Here is a 20,416-nt window from a genome sequence, read left to right on the forward strand (position 1 = left end):
CCATCGTGTTTTCCATGCAAACAAAGGGGGGAAAAAGAAAATGCCGGTTAGAGAGCACCTAGACTTAATCAATGAATTAATAAAGAACCTAAGTAGTAAACACAAACACATATAAATCATGTATTCATATATACGATAAGTATACATACTGCATTCAGTGGAAGAAAACAAACTAAGCATATAAGCCCAAACAGACAGGAATTGCAAAGAAACAAGCCCAAAAATGCGAAATCATAAGGCGACAGGCACAAATCTAGGATCAGATAAAAGGGGCAAGCCCAATAAGGGAAAACAGGCCCAAAGCCTTACTACAAGGTACACAGGATAAAAATCACTAGTTCAACTTAATGATATACAAGGTGTACTCTCTTATATACACCGAAGTGTATACAGTCTGTATATACCTTGTATAGCTCATGCATATTATCATAGTAACAACACAGAATAAGGCGAAGGATAAAGGTAAACATGAAGTATGGCATGTCAAACATATATCAACTACACATGAATCATATTTGCCATCTATTTGGCCTATACATCTGTCTATGTTATTCAATATCATAGATGAACATTTTCACAATTCCAAGTTAAAACCAACAACACTTATCTTTGTTCTAGAATAGGAGCAACCAAAGGATAATCTCCTCACCAACTTATACCAACATGGTTCCCTCTATTATTTAAATAAAGCTATAGACATGGCAAAGGGGATAAAGGGGAGGGGTAGACATGAAAGTGTACTAGTCATGCTTTGGGGTTCAACGCTCTAAATCACATAGACAGTCTTTAGATAGAGTAAGTACCCTAACTGAACATATAGCATGCATCAAATATACTCTAATTCATTCTTAAATCCCAACTGAACCTCTACTCAAGCAAACATGCATTGTGATATACTCATGACAATCTTTTGCAATACAAACTATCATAAAGACTCCACATACTATCCAATTTTAAGCATACCAATTACATTTAGACAAGGGAATCATCTTTAAATGAGTAGTATATCTAGGTCCTTAGTTAAACATGATGTTCACATATGGTAGGCAAAACTATAGAATCTTAACATCTTTAGTACAGATAAGGGATTACAGGAAATAAAGGGGTTTTATAGTATGTGGGGTCACGTTTCAATACCCTACATGGATAGGGCAAACTAAACAAGAAAAAACATGCACATAGGACATGAAGAAAGGTTAAAACCACTTATGGAGAATTTTTTCAGATGCAGTAGGATCAACTTAGCCTCAAGATATGTACACAAAGTCTCATAAGAATTAATAAGGAAAAACAGGGTCAAAACATGTCACATTTTAGTATTATTTCAACTCACAAGAAAGGATTTATACTATCTTTAGGATTCCCCCTAGGTTTGTAAATAGACTAGTAGGGACTTAAAGCCAAACCCATCTATCCCTACTCATTTGGTCATACAAAGTATGTAATCAGGTTACAAACATATGCCTAAATTCACAAGGAAACTAAAACTTTGTTGTTACTACTAGTGTGATTTTAAAACATGTGAAAATAGATATCATGCTAATCCCTTACATCATAAACTCTTCTTAATAAGTACTGAACAGTATACACATCTCATAATGCTAAATATGAAATTAAACTGCATATTTAAGTATTAACAGTCAACTAAACAGGCTAGCAAATAGTTACTCATTAATCATGAACTAAGCAGTAGCAAACATCATAGAGTATTTAACTAATCAACCATCACAATCCCTCTAAGAAGGCACTAAAACAACATATACACCATATAATATGACCTAAACATGAACCTAACATGCAGAAACATACCTAAATTAACTAAAACAGGCTTAACTAAACATCATACTAACAACAAAATGAAATAACTACATTATCACATAATCAACAATAAAAACAAATAAAGAATGCAAATAAAACAGAGAGGAATTGTGTTACTTCTTCTTTGCACAACCTTGTCGAGAATGAAATTGGAAGCTCCTTGTTCTTCTCTACCCCGAAACTCACCCAACAAAGAAAATAATTAAAAAATTTTAAACTAGTAACTCGATTAAGTAAGGGTTTCAACAATTTAATGCTAAATCCCTAAGTAAATCAAGTTTTTTGTAATCTGAATGAGACTTGTATGTATATGTTCGTGAATGTCTGTCTTGAAGTAAGATATGAGGTTCTTTATATAGAATCCCACATCTAAGGACTTTTGCCCTAATTTTCGATGTGGGACTTGTGCAAATTGCAAAGGATTCATCTTGAATCCATGTAGATCAATATGAACCAATGAAAAATCGTGAATTCAAATGAGGATGAGACAAAATTCATTAAGAGGCTTGTCCTTGAGAGCAGAAAAAGCAAAAAGAGAGAGAATAGGGGTTTTACCTTTGATATGGTGGAGATACGACGGTGAAGAGGAGAGAGAGTAAGAGCAATTAATGCTCTTACTCGAAATATCTGACATCAGATCGAAATAAAGCGACCTCGGCGAAAATTTGCCATTTTCGTCAATGATGACAAAGAGATAAAGGGCAGGGATTGACGGTGGCGTTAGGGTTTTGGATGAGAAAACCCTTGTCGCATTCAAATGAGACCTGAAAGGGGTCGTTTGGGTAGATTAAAGGGGAGGTAGGCTGGGGTCAGGTCTGATATGGACTGGGCCTAGTCTTCGTTATATATATATATATATATATATATATATATATAGGGAAGGGTAATATATGCCATATTGGCAAATAGTCACAGTTTAAAGTGTACATTAATTGAACATTTCAATTATGGCCAAATTAAAACTAATTGACCACTTAAATCCTTTCATAAACACGGTCATCACTAATTTTGCAAAAATATAACCTAATTGACTCAAATTGGCAATTTCAAATTGTTATAGGCTATGCGTCCACCAAACAGTATATGGAGGGACCTGGTTGTGTACCAGTTCCCTTATGTAGTGCAGTACGAGAATCAGCACAAGATATTTACATGGAAAACTCCTTGTTCTTAAGGGATTAAAAATCACGACCTACCCCAGTAGGATTTCAACTCCACTAACCAAGCAAACTCAGGTTACAACTCTATGGCACGCTAGAAGTTAACTCCTATAACCCCTCACCTTTACAATAACACTTATGTAACCCTCACACTTGACTACCCCTAGCCAAACACACTAATACACCTAGACTAACTCTAGCCTAGTGTACCACTCAAAGTTCTTGTGAAGACACTCTTCCAATAAGCAACCTTTGAGAATTCAACTAATATGTCTAGACTAACTCTAGCCTAGCATACCACTCAAAGGCACCATTTGAGAATTCACCACAGTGACCAGCCACCCACACATTAATACAACTAAGCTAACTCTAGCCTAGTGTACCACTCAAATGCTTGAGAAAACACACTTCCAACAAGCAATCGTTGAGACTTCAAAACACCTACAATCAACTTCTTTTTTATGGAAGAGTAAGTTTACAGTTTAAGAACAAAAGAAAAAAAACTCAACAACCTAAGGAGCTAAAGCATCTTCAGTTCTGGATCTGGTCCTTCAGGTTGCTGAGGCTCTATTCTTGAGGAACACCTTGAAAGGTAGAGACTTGCACTTAGGATGGAGTAATTTTCAGATTGTCCAAGAATGAGTCTTCTCTTAGAAGATGATTTCTTTATGTGCAAGGAGAGAGAGAGAGAGAGAGAGAGAGAGAGAGAGAGAGAGAGAGAGAGAGAGAGAGAGAGTAGAGGTTACCACTCATGAAATCTGGACCATTAATCAATCGGCCTTGCTGAGGTGCTGCTGTAAAGCTGCATTAGACTTTTATAGCAGCACACTTTACAGCTGTGGATTTGGACTTTCAACGCTTCAGTGATCAGGACCTTTATCTGGAGGAACCTGGTCCCTCATCTATTCTTCGAACAAGTTGTAAGTACGCTCACACTGTCGGCAGCTTTACGCTCGCGCCGTTGGCCGAGCAAATTTGGAGACTCGATCCCATATGGTCCTTCTGAATCAAATATCTAGTCTCTCATATATGAGCAAATCCTGTAGGCATCTGATCCTTTAAGTAACATGTTAGAATAGCAACATATGAGATATCATAAGGTTAACCAAGTTCAGATAGATGAACCTAATTGTATCTAGTTCCTTAGGGTTTGTCTTGTCATAAAAACATATCATTTCTTATCAATTTCGCCCGTTTTGATGATAACAAAGCGACATCTTTTATATTCCCCCTAAGGACCAGATCCCTTACCAGATACCTCATTTGTTTCCCCTTAGACTCAAACCTCGAGATACATAGCAGTATTCTGGTTCTTTGAGTAAGGTTTGTTAAATCATCAAAACATGCCATGACATATTAATTTCCCCATTTTTGATGATGATAAACTTATAGACAAAGTTCCCCCTGAGAACCAGGTTCCCACCTGTTCCCTCTGCAGATCAAACCTTCACTTGCCCAGCTTGTAGTCTTCTTTCCTTTTTTCACCGTTCCTTCTATCTTCCGCACATGTCTCTCCCACATATATCGATTAGTTTCTTGAGACCGTGAGATGTATGGAGAGGCCATATTGAGGATCGGGTTTCTCTTTCTGGTTTCACCAAGTTTGAAAATCATCAAAACATATAGTCATTTTTTCCTTTTTTGATGATGACAAACTTAGAGACTCCATTTATATACTGCTGTCCCTCATTTTTCCCCCTTTCTATAGTCTCTTCCCCCCGTCCCCCACACACCCCTTTGTTTTCTTCCCTTTTTGGCATCATTAAAAAGAATAATAAAAGTAGCACAAGCCAAGAAGAAGTTCAGTAGCATTAACTCATGGCCACTAGCGCAACACAACATAAGCAACCACAGTAACAAAAAGTTTTAAGATCATTGCACAAATCAGAGTAATTGCCCAAATTAGATTAAGCATATCAAAAACATATTAGTCATGGTTAGTACAAAATATGATGCTTAAACTGCCTTGAGTGCCATAGTCATTAAGCGATGGAATACAAAGGGACAAATATTCAAATGGACTAGGAGGGGCTCAAGAACTAAAGAAGAGTGGGGCTAGGCAAAGGATTCTGCTATCTCTTATCATTTTCAGTCTTTAACTGAGAGTCGGCTTCCTTTACAGCACCACTGAGACCTGGTCCCCTTGCCTTCTTGAGCATTTTCACTTCTCCATGATTACCACATTATCCTTAATGTAATTTCGTGCATAACGAGCAACCAAATTTGCATAATAAAATGGGTGGAACCATGTAGACCGAACGCGCACCTTCATATGTAGCATGCCGGTTGTAGATACATGATCCGTTCTCATCAACCAAAGACTTGGTAATGAGGTCATGGACGATTGGTACCTTAGATTTTAGCTATGGCTATACCAATAAACATCGTTCCATATGGGTGGCACATCTTGGTATCTATCACAGTACCTGGCAAGGTGTTTCCATCCTTGCCTGTCATGTTAGGATCATTGTGATTTGTAGGGAGCAGATGTGTATGATGTGTCACGACCCAACCGCTGAGTCGTGACGAGTGCCTGACCACTTCTGACCAAGCACCCCTATACTCGTGCCTGAACATCACTAAATAACTGGGTGGCCTATAAAACTCATGTCAGAACAACATTAAGATCTACCAACCATCTGTGCCCATATGCATACACATATACATATATACTGAAAAGAACAGTACGGGCCGACAAGGCCGCTACATCACCTACCAACTACGTACCACTGTCTCTAGACCTCTAACGGATCAAAAAGCTATAGAAAGGATAGGACAGGGCCCCGCCATACCCATATATAATATACATGCATATACGTCTCAAAATAGCATACCCAAAATAGATCGTAGCTCTGGATCAAGTGGAGCGCACCGGCAACAAACGGGGGGAAGTCCTACGAGCCGGGATCGTCCGCCGTCTATCCGTACACACGGCGGTACGAGCCCCCGAACGATATGGGAGTCAGTACGGATAATGTACCGAGTATGTAAGGCGGAACTGAAACAGTATATCTTAACTCGAATGATAAAGGAGTAGCAGACTCAATCTGTACCTGTAGCCAACACTACAAATCATGTATGTGCATATGAACTTTTAATACATCATGAGTATATATGTATATAATGCATGCCTTCGCCCTGCTCGTAGCCCCTTCGGGCATAATAGCATAATGGCCCCATCGGGCAACCCCTTCGGGCATCATAATCATCATGTACTAGCTGATCAAGTGGCTTGCGTACATAACGCCTTAGCCCTTTCCCTCTTTCCCATAAGACATGTGATACATATATAAATGTGCAAATGCATAATAATCTTTGTAAAACATCAAAAGACTCCCCTCGGAGCAACTTTTAGTTCAAAATGGGAACTTCTTCCCCTTTTCATTTGTCTCCTTCGAGACTTAAAAATCAAATATGAAATGCATATGAACAAATAAGCCTTATGAACGTCCCCTTCGGGATTAGACACCATTACGGAAACATACAACTTATGGATACCCCTTCGGGATTAAGAAGTCAAGGCACTCGGGATATAAACAACACCAATACCAACACAAGAACGTGAACTCCTACATCTAGGAGTGGATTCATTATGGATATCGTTACGTTTCGCACTTGTCATAGATCATGCCAAAATGAAAGAAAGGAACAGCCTTAACATACCTGGAAGCTTACTTTCCGGCTTTCCAACCTACCTCCCGTTTTACAATCTATTTACGATCGTTCGTAGTCTCGTAATCTATTTATAAAACCATTCATACTATTGTTAGGGCTCACCATCATACACTTGTCTTAAGCCTTCAATTTAAATCCATTTAAAATCATGAAATGCAAAGATCTCCCCGTTTATATGCCTAGCCCGAAATCACCATCCAGCAATCAACAATCAACAACAACAATACCAACATCAACAACAATATAATCAATACCAATATATTCCATAAATATCCCACATGATGTTTTATCTAATTTCTCAACCCATAAATTCATTATACGATCATTTAATAACTTTTCCTCCTTAAATAAGCTTAATTCAATGTTAATAAAGAAAGATTCGTACCTTTCACCCGCTAGAACTGCAATATCGTCAATTACCACCTTGAATCCAAGCCAAGTTTCACCGCAATATGATATTATAATCACAACTATACGCTGTCCGGACCTAAATTCGGAGGTTTCAATTAATTCGCGATAAAATTTAGTGGACGGAAGTTGGGGGAAAGTTCCGTAATATTCAGACTTTTTGGGGTGTTTGGTCTGAAAATGCGCGGTAACTCCTCTTATATACTTGTCTAGAGTTTGCCACCCACCTAGAAAGTACTTCCGCCATGTCTCATGCTTTGTAGTGGCGCGTTCGTGCTGGGTTGCCTTGTCACCTTTCTGCGCGTTCGCGTCACCTCCCGGCGTGTTCGCGCAGAGCAATTTCCTGGCCTGCCAGCCAGATTTGTAACATCAATATCTCTTTATTCCGTCGCCGTATCGATGAGCGGTTTGTTGCGTTGGAAACTAGACTTCATGAACTTCACTTTAGGCTTTTGCTTTACCTCAAAATTTCTCATATACTAAAAGATATTCTTTCTCCAAGTTGGGCCAAAATTGCCCTTCATATTTTCTCCAAAGTTTCAACAAACTTAATTTCCTTAACCCCCTTCTCCTCCAATCCTTCCATAGCTTATTATATGAAATTAAACCCGCACAATCACAAGATAAGCGCATATAATGTCACACACCTCCTAAAAGGTAGCTCGAATCTCAACATATGAAACTACGGGGTGTAACATGATGTCTCTTCTGCACTACCACAAGGGTTACTCATGACAGATACCCTTCTTCCAATGGATTGCATGCCTTGCGGATTGCATCCATTTCTTCCCTAATAGTTCCTCCCCTTCATCGCCTTAGTCATCGATCTTTTCTCGAGTTTCTTCACCCCTTTCTTTTGCCTTCAAGGCCTCTACAAACCCCTTAACAATTTCGGTTCCACTTTCCATGATATTAGACCTGTTTCTCTCCCTCTTATTTAGAGTCATCAAGGAGAAGGTCTACACAGGGCTCATAGAGTCCTTTATTTGTTCTAGAATGACCGATGGAAGTGGGGCTTACCAGAGTCAGACTATTTTTGTGATCTGGTAGTGATATGGTGGGGTTTAGATTTTGGCGAGTGAGGAAGGACGATTTAGATTTAATATATGGTAATTTTTTTTTGGCAAGATCTGAAGAAGGAAAGGTTTTCTTTTGAAGTACGACGAGGTTCGTGACGATAAAAAGTAAAGTGGCTTAATTTGGAACAGTAGTTTTGAAGAGTCTTAATGACGTGGCATTCTAGACAGTTCGAGACGTATTAAGCACTGAAGAGACTAATAACCTGTGTCATAGGGACCAGGTCCCTTGATAATTTTGAAGATGAGGCAAGAGCTCTAAGATGTGCAATATCACTTATGCTTGTGCTGTCCTGACCCTGGCACGCGTGTGTACCTGTAACGGTACAAGAGTGAGTTAGATGCCATCGAAAAACACCTTTTAACATTGTACCTTTCCTCTTAACATAGCCAAGCAGAGCTCGATCAAACCCATCTCCTATCGATTTCTTCCAAAGTGCTTCGGTTCAACGTCATTTCAAAAGAACACACTCCCACTTGAAAGTCCTTGAATGAGGGGAATCATCCATTCTCTCAGTTATATGCTTCGAGCAGTCTCCTTTCATGTAACTTTTTGACTGCCTCTTCTCACTTAAGCCTACATCCAGATTTACTCATTTGTTCTTAGAACCCAAGGTATGTTGGGTCTCATACAATGATAGAAAAAGTGAGTCTAAGTTTCTTTTGTCCATGCAGGTAGCACCTTCTTTCTTTTTTGGAAACTGGGTCGATCAACTCTTGGCTTTTTCTCATTCTTTTGACTAGTTCCAGATCCAGCCCCACAACTTTCATAGGAACATAAGGTCCATCACAAATGATGTCCCACAGCTTATATCCTCAGCCATGAAACGTTATGCCTTCTCCCCCTTCCACCATCCATGATATTCTCTGTTGGATCTTTGTGGTCTTGTGATAGATTCTCTTTTCTCCAGATTTGGTGAAATAACTGTGATGGAGATCCTTTCTAGTTGTTAACCTTTTAGAAAGAACCTACTCTAGTACCAATTGTTACAGGCTGTGCGTCCACCAAACAATATATGGAGGGACCTGGTTATGTACCAGTTCCCTTATGCAGTGCAGTATGAGAATCAACACAAGATTTTTACGTGGAAAACTCCTTGCTCAAGGGATTAAAAACCACGACCTACCCCAGTAGTATTTTAACTCCATTGACTGAGCAAACTCAGGTTACAACTCCATTTCAAGCTAGAAGTTAACTCCCATAACCCCTCACACTTACAAGAACTCTTATGCAACCCTTACACTTGACTACCTTTAGCCAAGCATACTAATACACCTAGACTAACTCTAGCCTAGTGTACCACTCAAAGTTCTTGTGAAGACACTCTTCCAACAAGTAACTTTTAAGAATTCAACTAATACGCCTAGACTAAATCTAGCCTAGTGTACCACTCAAAGGCACCCTTTGAGAGTTCACCACAGTGACTAATACTAGCCACCCACATACTAATACAAGTAAGCTAACTCTAGCCTAGTGTACCACTCAAAGGCTTGAGAAAACACACTTTCAACAAGAAACCTTTGAGACATCAAAACACCTACAATCAAATTATTTTTTATGGAAGAGTAGGTTTACAGTTTAAGCACAAAAGAACAAAGACTCAACAACCTAAGGACCCAAAGCATCTTCAAGCATCGGATCCGGTCCTTCGGTTGCCGAGGCTCGTTTCGAGGAACACCTTGAAAGTGGAGACTTGTACTTAGGATGAAGCAATTTTCTGATCAGGTAAAAAGAATGAGTCTTCTCTTGGAAGATAATGTCTTTATATACAAGGAGAGAGAGAGAGAGAGAGAGAGAGAGAGAGAGAGAGAGAGAGAGAGAGAGAGTAGAGGTGGCCACTCATGAAATCTGGACCATTAATCAATCAGCCTTGCTGAGGTGCTGCTGTACAACTGCTGTTAGAGGCTTTGTATCCACCAAATAGTTTATGGAGGGACCTGGTTGAGTACCAGTTCCCTTATGTAATGTCGTAAGTAAAGAAGGCACTAATTTTTACCGTGAAAAACTCCTTGCTCAAGGGATTAAAAACCACGACCTACCCCAGTGGGATTTCAACTCCACTAACTGAGAAACTTCAGATTACAACCTATTACAAACTAGGAATTAACTCCCATAATCCCTCACCCTTACAATAGTGCAACCTAGGAACTAACTCTCATAGTCCCTCAACCTTTGCAATACACCGATTGCAAACACCTCCACTTGACTAACTCTAGCCAAGGAAACTAAGATTGACTACTTCTAGCCAAACCCAACTAATACATCTTAGACTAAACTAGCCAAAGGTACCACTTAATATATTGAAAGGTAAACTGCCTAACAACTACTAAGAATTTGAAATACCTATAACAGTTTCTTATAAGAGAAGAGTAGGTTTACAAATTAAAGCACATGAAACAAAGCTTAAAACAAACTAAGAGAATAAAGCATCTTCCGTGTTGGAAACAGGTCCTTCAGTTTTCAGGATTAGCTTTGTTAAACACTTGGAGAGTCTTGTGATGGCTGCACCTTTTGGGTGATTTTTAGGTTTTCCAAGTGTTACACAATATGTTGCAACATGTTGTATATATAGTGGGAAACATGTGGGATGGATAGAGACCACTCATTCAATGATAGAGACCACTCATTCAATATTTGACCTAAAGCATGGGCCATCTCAACCGCCGTATTTACAGCAGGCAGAGGAATTTCTATCTTTATAGCCGTCTCTCGCTACCATGGATGACGCATAGAGAGAAGATCACTGCACTGTGTCTCTATCTGGTTCTGAATCAGTTTGACAATCATCAAAACACGAATGCACTTGAGCTTATCAATTTCCCCCTTTTGATGATGACAAATTACGTATTACAATGTTCCCCCCTGAGAACTAGATCCCACTTGTTCCCCCCTGCGACGCAGACCATCATTTTCAATGCACCTGTAATATGTTAGCAACAAAACACATTTCCTCTGTGCACCAGAAAACTAGGTCACCCATTAAAGGATCCTTCTATTTTGGCACCGATCAATCTTCCAGTTCTTCCCCCTTAGTCACAGCATGTCAGCCAACACCTCCACTGCATTCTTTCTCACAACACAGTGATCCCATCACCACATTTTCACTACATAGGCACAATATTCATCATCTCCCCCTTTTTGGCATCATCAGAAAAGCAACCACCGTGCAGCCAGTAGGAGGTATAAGCAGAGAACATTCCCAGCAAACAATAGTGCATAAAAATAATGTTAAAGCCCAAGAATAGGAAGTAGTTCAAACAGTACAAGAATATGTCAAAGTAAACTATTAATGTGCCAGTCAGACAAGAAAGATAGAGAACATGGGAGTTAAGACATCAACAAGGGAAGACAAGGGAAGGGAACATAGACTGGAGGGAAAAGCTACGAACTGATTACTGGGGGTGATCCAAGGCTTGAAAAAGATTGTCAATTTTCTCAATATATGCGCCCTGATCTTGGAGAATTTAGTTCCTGAGATCTTCCACCTTGATCTTCAACTGATCTCTTAGAAGAACATTCTCACCTTTCAGCTGCTTAATTTCTGGATGTGCTGCCTTCAGGGCTTTGGTGAGAACATAGATGGTAGAGCCTATTCCTTTAGGCGCACACTCGCAATCTTCCAGAGTAGCCATAGAGATCATATTATCTTCTGTTCCCAAGATGGCTTTGCCAGTCCTCACATTAAAATGCCCAAGGACCTTTGTCAAGAAAAAGCCATAAGGAAGACCAGGATCATTTTCATTAGTGTTCACTGCATTGATCATGATTGTTGGTAGATTGATTAGTTCAAGAGTTGAGAAATCTTTCATGAGTACCATATGTTCTGAAGTGATATTGCCATCCCTTCCACTTCTTAGTATGAGCACCATGTCCACAAACTCGAAAACCAGTTGACAAGTGGGATCGAGATCCTTTTTGAGGAGCTTTCCTGGACGGACTAACCTGCCTTCCTTAACAATCACATTTTTGAAGGAGGTGGAAGCCCTTCCAGTCACATCCCTCAGCCTTTCGATTGGTACTCCCAATATTTCGGCTAGTACTGCTTTAGTCAGCACAAAGTCTGTTACATTCACTGTTAGGGCTAGAGCACTGTCATTAAGATGAAGTAGATTTGTATACATTTCCATTACTTCAGCTTCATACACAAAAGGAGCTCGTAGAGTAAAAAGAGGAGTCCACTTTTGAAGTTCCACCATCTCCCACAGTTCTTTCATCCCAGTCTCCTCTTCCAGGTTTACATCTATCATTATCCCAAAGAGAATCTTCTGTGTTTGGAGATGTTCCTTTCTCTGTTCAATTTCATGTCTCTCGATGACACTTGTCCTCCATTTCTTTTGCGAAGCAGATTGAGTATCACTTTTTCTCCTCCTATCTCTTCTTTGTCATTCCCTTTGATTTCCTTTTCTTGTTTTCCTTCATACCCGCAGAGATATGACTGCGTCCTGAATGAAGTATGATATCACCATCAGAGTCAAAATTTTCTCCTGAGTTTTCTTTTGAGACACCAGGTGTTTTAGCACAGATGGGACACCAAGTTTTCTTCTCAGGGTGAGAGACGGGTACGACACCTGCAGCCTTTTCTTTCCTGCTAAGATTTTTGACTTGTTGTCCTTTAGAGTTAGCGATGTTATCTCTTCCCATTTCAACCTCTCCACTTGTTTCATTCGATTCTTTTGAAGAGAAGTCTGACGACATCAGGTATTTATCTGCATTACTTTTCTAAAGATTCAAGGGTCCTCTTAGTTTGAGGAAACCAGATAGAGATGTAGATATACTTTGGTTAGAGGATATTGAGTGCTATGAGGATGACGGTTAGGAGTTCATTTTTATTTGTCTTGAAGGCGGATTGATATTTGTACTTGGTAAGAGTGATGACAGAAGAGAGAATGAGAAGTTTGACGGTCTGACGATTTTGGTAAGTGAAGAGAGAGAAAGACACGAGAGATACATTTAAGGTGTATGAGATGACATTTTAGGACAGGTGTGAGGGACGAGACAGATTGGTTTAGAAGTGAAGCGTCGATTGGAAGACTTAAGGTTTGAAATTTGAATTAGAAGTCGCTTGACCGAATTGGCACTTAAATAGTTCAGAACATATGAAGGTACTGAAAGAACTACTAACTTGAGTCAAAGAGAGACCGGACCTCTCGGATAGTCGCGCGCGGCCGAGCGCCAGCTTCCGTACTTTGTTCATATGCTGTCCTGCACCTCCCATGTGTGCATACCCTTTTTTTTGTCACATCCACCTTCCTTTTCTCTCTCCTCAACCTGCACATGATGTCAGTGTTTGGATTTGGAAACCTAAAACTAGCTTGGGTCCCTTATAGTTAAATAAGGGATGGATCAAGTTCCTTTTCGCCCAAACAGGCAACACATTCCCTTTCTTCTTCTGATGTCCTTTCTTTTGAGAACTAATTTCTTTCGTGCCCAAACTTACTTTCTTTTTGATGAAGTCTCCGTTCCTCTGAAAAGATTCAATTCTTGCTTTGCAAGACTCCTTGTAGTGACCTACTTGCCCGCAATGAGTGCACAACTAATTTTCAGTGTGGAGACATACTTGCTGTGGGGATTGTAGGGTGTCTTCTGGTAACCAATCCCTTCCCTACCGCTTCCTTTACTCTTGTACATGGAGGTAATTACGTCAGAGGACCTGGTCCATTTGAGAGTTTTATTAAGATCAAACTTAATTCTGTTCAAGTCTTCCTTCAATTGCTTGCTCCTCTCGACTTTAGTGGTAAGACTTAGTTTTGCCTTTTTGATCTCATCTTCAAGCTTCAAGTAAATTTTACTCGCTTCGCCCTTCCCTTTAAGAGACCCTCCTATATCCCCTTTTATTTTACCTTCCAGGATAATATTCAGCTGATTGGTCTCGTCAACTTGCTCTCTCATCTCTCCAATTGACACCAACAGATTGTCTCTTTCAAGTTCAGAATTACCGATTTCAAGAGTTAGTGCATCCTTTTCAGCAATAAGGGCATGATATGCATTAATTAACCTACCTGACGGTGACATGAGTTTATTTAGAGAGTTGGCTTTCAGGTTTTTCTTTACCTTCAAGAAATTTGCCTCTTCCACTTCATCACTCTCGTCACTATCGTCTGAATCTGACTTTGACATGAGTACAAAGATAGACTCATACTTGGAGGCTTCATCTTCAATGACCACCATGGATGTCTTCCCTCTGTCGTCCTCATCTTCAGACTCACTGGAGGAGTCCCTTAATGCAGCAAGTGCCTGCTTTACTATTTGATCAACAACTTCTTTTCTTCTGAACCTTTTGTCAGGAAGCTGGTTTCTCCTTACAGTTCTATCATAACTATCCTGTTTACTCAGAGAACACTCTTTGGTGAAGTGACCAGGTCTACTATGCCTTTGGCAGAGATAGTCATTTCCTCTGGAGTTTCTACTGGAGCTTCCTGCCTTCGAGATTCCACAATTTCTTTGGATCAGTTTAATAAATCTTCGTGTGAGATATCCGAGCTCAGATTCATCATCACTTGATTCTTCTCTGGCAGCTTTGAGAGCAAGACTCTTTTCTCTTTTTTTCATTCTTTTCATTCTTCTTCAAGGTCATCTTCATCTCATAGGTTTTAAGGTTTCCAATGAGTTCATAGACCGTCAACTTGGTGAGGTCTTGGGCTTCAGAAATAGCATTTACCTTGATGTCCCAAGAATCCGACAAAACACCAAGAAACTTCCTCACCAGTTTAGTAGTGTTGATGTCCTCTCCTAGAGAATAAAGCTTAGAGGTGAATCTGGTTTGCATATCATGAACAGATTCATTCTCCTTCATTTTAGAAGCCTCATACTCTATGGTGAGCATGTCGATTTTGGAGTTTTTCACCTGCGCTGTACCTTCATGAGCAGTTTGGAGAGCGTCCCAGACCACTTTAGCAGTTGAACACGCTGAAACTCGATTGTATTTATCAAGTCCTATTCTACACACAAGGATCTTCTTTCCGTTATAATTTTTCTCCACTGTCTTCCTGTTAGCATCATTGTATTCTTTCCTTATTTGGGCAGTGATTTTAACACCATCTTCACTTGTGTGTGCTGGAATATGGGGACCATCACAGATGATATCCCACAACTCTAAATCTTCAGCCATGATGAAGTCATGCTTTCATGTCTTCCACCGCCCATAGTATTTTCTGTTAAATCTGGGTGGCCTGGTGAAAGATTGACCTTCTTCCATATTTTGTGGGGCTTCCATTTCACAGATTCTTTCTAGGTGTTAGCCTTTTAGAAAGCACCTGCTCTGATACCAATTGTTAGAGGCTGCGCGTCTACCAAACAGTAGATGGAGGGACCTAGTTGAGTACCAGTTCCCTTACGCAATGCAGTAAGTAAAGAAGGCACTGTTTTTACCGTGGAAAACTCCTTGCTCAAGGGATTAAAAACACGACCTACCCCAGTAGGATTTCAACTCCACTAACCGAGCAACTTCAGATTACAACCTATTGTAAACTAGGAATTAACTTCCATAATCCCTCACCCTTACAATAGTTGCAACCTGGGAACTAACTCTCATAGTCCCTCAACCTTTACAATACACCGATTGTAAACCCCTCCACTTGACTAACTCTAGCCAAAGAAACTAAGGCTGACTACTTCTAGCCAAACCTAACTAGTACACCTTAGACTAAACCAGCCAAGGTAAACTGCCTAACAACTACTAAGAATTTGAAATACCTACAACAATTTCTTATAAGAGAAGAGTAGGTTTACAAGTTAAAGCACATGAAACAAAACTTAAAATAAACAAAGAGAATGAAGCATCTTCAGTGTTAGAAACAGGTCCTTCAGTTTGTGATTAGCATTGTAGACCACTTTAAGAGTCTTGTGATGGCTGCACCTTTTGGGTGATTTTTAGGTTTTCCATGTGCTACACAATATGTTGCAACATGTTGTATATATAGTGAGAAGCATGTTGGATGGATACAGACCACTCATTCAATATTTGACCTAAAGCATGGGCCAGCTCAATTGCTGTACTTGTGTGTAGTGAGTAGCTCGGCTTTACAGCTGTCTCTGCTTACCGTGCAAGATGCACAGAGAGCAGATCACATATCAGGTCTCTATCTGGTTCTAAATTAGTTTGACAATCTTCAAAACATGAATGCACTTGAGCTTATCAGCTGCATTGTACTTTTTTAGCAGCACACTTTACAGCTGTGGATTTGGACTTTTAATGCTTCAGTGACCTGCTCCTTTATCTGGAGGAACCTGGTCTCTCATCTGTTCTTCGAACAAGTTGTAAGTACTGGATATACTATCAGTAGCTTTACAGCTGCGCCGTTGGCTGAGCAGGCTGGAGACCTGATCCCATCTGGTCCTTCTGAGTCAACATATCTGGTCTCTCATATATAAGCAAATCCTGCAGGCATCTGATCCTTTAAGGAGCATGTTAGAATAGCAGCATATGAGATATCATACAATTAACCAAGTTCAGACAGGTGAACCTAATTGTATCTGGTTCCTTAGGGTTTGTCATGTCATCAAAACATATCATTTCTTATCACAAATATAACCACTGTCACGACCCAACCCGTCGTGATGGCACCCACACTAACCCTCCTGGTGGGCGAACCATCCCCTTAACCAATTAATCATTCATTTTTTCCAATTACAACTTAAAGAACAACAGAATCAATAATAAATGTCTAAGTCATGCCATAGATAGAAAATAAGTGCGGAATACTACAAATTACAACCCCAAAATCCAAAAGTCATCAAACAAGGACTCTAACCATAAATAATATCTAAGAAATACATAAATGTCTGAATATAACAATAATGTTTGGAAATGGAATAGACATCAAATAAAGAGATATCTTCAGGCAGCATGGGATGGATTGGAGCTCACCCTCGGATCTGGTTAGGAAGTAGCCTCAGGCTAGATGCGAGGTCTAGAAGACGACTCTGGAACGCAATCTGCACTAAAAAAGGGTGTAGAAAGGTAGTATCTGTATAAATACTATGTACCAGTAGATATCATAGGCCAACTAAGATTATTATCATGCATACATTCATAAAACCAACAAGATAGACAAATAGGCACCACAACACAACAACAACAACAACCAATCAACGACGAATCACAGGAATAAGATGATGTCCAGTGCAATGCAACCAATGATAAGTATCTCAACCGTACACACATGCTAAAGGCCTTGTTCGCACGATAGTCATGACCCGCGGGGGACCCATGGTGTCCATGTACCACTCGCTCCGGAACTGACCTCGGATCACGAGCCCATAACTAGGCCACATCCTCACCCCCCGTCAAATGTGCCTTATATATATATATGTCCGTACACAAGCTGAGTCTCAAGATATGGTTCAAGTCTAGAACCCAACATGAAGCACCACTCCAATGTAAGCATGATCAATCAATATTATCAATGCCAAGGAAGTACAAGTCGTAATGCCATAAGTAATAACAAGACTCAGATAAATCAACTTAACAATAGTATGAAACATACAAGCTATCTCAATCAACACGAAGAGTATATATATCAACCCCTTCCTTCCAATAACACAACAATTACACCTCATGGTTCAATATATAAAGTAACAGCGACAAGCGCATAAAATCAGAAGTCATACCAACCTAGGTAATATCCAACTAGACTTCATGCCCGAAAGCCTAATCATGCTTTCTCCCATCAATTCTACTATATATACAATTCACTAATCAAAGTCCAACTCAAGTAAGTCGTAACCTATCTCGAATGCAGAACTGGAATGCGAGCTACTCCACCCGAGCTTTCCCTTTACGTAATGCCTCGAAACGCTCAAAGTCTAGCAACAAAAATGCTAAGTAAGTAATAGACCATCTAATTGGAAGAAGAATCGATTTGGGGAAGAATGCCCCAAATACCCAAAATACCCCTAACTAGTCACATGGTTAAACCGAAAATGGAGGGTGAAATTACCCTACCCTTAGTCCGAACAATCATAATCCTCAAATTCAGGGGTTTCTAATCACTTTAGTCCCTTCACTTTCATAAATTAGTCAAAACCCCCAAATTTGGGTGAAACCCTAGGTCTCATAAATAGATTCTTGAACTATAGAACGATTCCATCCTAGAATGTGTTAATCTACACTCCTAGATGATAAAAACAGTAAGTTAATCAACAATAAACAATTTATACTAGGGGTTTCATGATTAGGAGTCTAAGTCTCAACACCCAACACTCTAGGTCCTTAAACCCCCATGGAAACTCAAGGAAGGAAGATAGATAAGCAAGATAAAGGTTTAGAACTCACCCTCAGAGATGATTACACCAATTCTCTTCAATATTCGCCTCCCCAAGCTCTTAGAATTAGGTTTTAGAAGTGTTGGACTAATGGTTCAAACTTAGAAATATAAAAGGAGTTTCTAGTCTCGTCGATCCGCTGCAGCGGTCACCAGGATAGCTATGGCGATTCCACTGTAGCGGTCGGGCCTTCCGCTATAGCGAAACTCATTAAAGGCCATCCCCCTGCCGTGGCGGTCAGGACTACGCCATAGCTGTCCCGCTATGGCGGTCAAACCATCTGCCATGGTGGAAACAAGAAAGTCCATTCCACCGTTATGGCAGTCAAAACCCCGCTACGGAGGTACCGCTATGACGACACTATACCCGCCGTGGTGATCACACCAGAACCAGCAAAATCTGGTCTTTCACAAGTCTTTTCTGAAATCCCGACATAGGAGGCCTCCCATACACAAACCAGATATGCACACACACATAAACACGGGCTACGAACTCACCCGTGGCCTCGAAATTCCCAACGGAACTCTAATTTACTAAGTCAACCCCCAAACAGATAAAATCAAATTTCCAACCAAGTACCCAAAGCACAACCAAATGCCTCGAGAAGTGAACCATCCACCCCACCAAGTCATAATCGACCTTCGGACCTCACAGAATCGACAAAAATTCGGAAAAGGTTCGTTTACCCAAAAGTCAACTATTAGTCCGATACTTTCGCTTAAGGATTCTAAATCCTTTAGTTTTCACTAGAACCGCTTTATAGACTCGGAAATTGGTCAACAGGGGTAAAATGGTCAAAAGACACATAACGACCTCAGATACCAATTAAATAACCGTTCGTCCTCGAACAGACAAGGAAGGAAACCAGTGGGAGGGTACCTGACTTGGTGAAAAGCTGGGGATATCTACTACGCATATCAGACTCGGTCTCCCAAGTAACCTCCTCGACTGGGCGATGCTTCCACTGGATCTTCACTGAAGCTATTTCCTTTGACCTCAACTTTCGAACCTCTCTATCTAAAATGGAAATAGGCTCCTCCTCATAAGACAAGTTCTCATCAAGCAAGACCGAATCCCAACGAATGATGTAAGAACCATCCGAATGATATTTCTTCAGCATAGACACATGAAACACCAGGTGAACACCCGATAAAACTGGAGGTAAAGACAACTCATAGGCTACCTCCCCCACATGATCAAGAATCTCAAATGGACCAATGAACCTAGGACTGAGCTTGCCCTCCTTTCCAAACCTCATCACACCCTTCATGGGTGAGACCTTCAACAGGACCCACTCCTCAACCATGAACTCAAGATCTCAGACCTTCCGGTCTGCATACTCTTTCTGTCTACTTTGAGCCGCTAAAAGCTTATCTTGAATCACCTTAACCTTATCTAACGACTCTCTCAAAAGATCAATACCCCACGGCCTCACTCAAAGGCATCAAACCAACCAATAGGAGATCAGCATCTTCTCCCATGAAGAGCTTCAAACGGAGCCATATCAATGCTCGAATGGTAACTGTTCTTGTACGTAAACTCTACCAAAGGCAAGAACTGGTCCCAATGACCCCCAAAATTGATCACACACGCTCGGAGCATATCCCCAAAGACCTGAATCATCCGCTCAGACTGACCATCTGTCTGAAGGTGAAAAGCTGTATTGAGATCCAATCGAGTACCTAACTCGGCCTGTAAAGCCCTCCAGAAATGGGACGTAAAATGAGGGCCTCTATCAGAGATGATGGAAATAGGGACCCCATGCAAACGAACAACTTCGCGGATATAGATCTGGGCTAACTTCTCTGCAGTGTAGGTAACCTGAGCGGGGATGAAATGAGCAGACTTAGTCAACCGATCAACGATAACCCAAACTGAATCAAACTTGCCCAGGGTCTTTGGAAGACCCAACACGAAATTCGTGGCAATCTTCTCCCACTTTTACTCTTGAATGGGCTTTTTCCGAAGCACACCACCTGGTCACTGGTGGTCATACTTGACTTGCTAACAATTTC

The 20,416-nt window shown here is 40.4% G+C and overlaps 1 protein-coding gene across 1 annotated transcript; it reads right to left on the bottom strand.

Moving 5' to 3' along the window:
- Positions 1 to 19,215: 19,215 nt before the first annotated feature.
- Positions 19,216 to 19,707, bottom strand: LOC132062389 (uncharacterized). The gene has a single exon (XM_059454968.1). The coding sequence runs from the start codon at positions 19,705 to 19,707 to the stop codon at positions 19,216 to 19,218; it is 492 nt and encodes a 163-aa protein (XP_059310951.1).
- Between the last annotated feature and the right edge of the window lie 709 nt (positions 19,708 to 20,416).

The sequence above is a fragment of the Lycium ferocissimum genome, chromosome 7 (assembly GCF_029784015.1).
Source record: "Lycium ferocissimum isolate CSIRO_LF1 chromosome 7, AGI_CSIRO_Lferr_CH_V1, whole genome shotgun sequence".
Lineage (NCBI taxonomy): Eukaryota > Viridiplantae > Streptophyta > Magnoliopsida > Solanales > Solanaceae > Lycium > Lycium ferocissimum.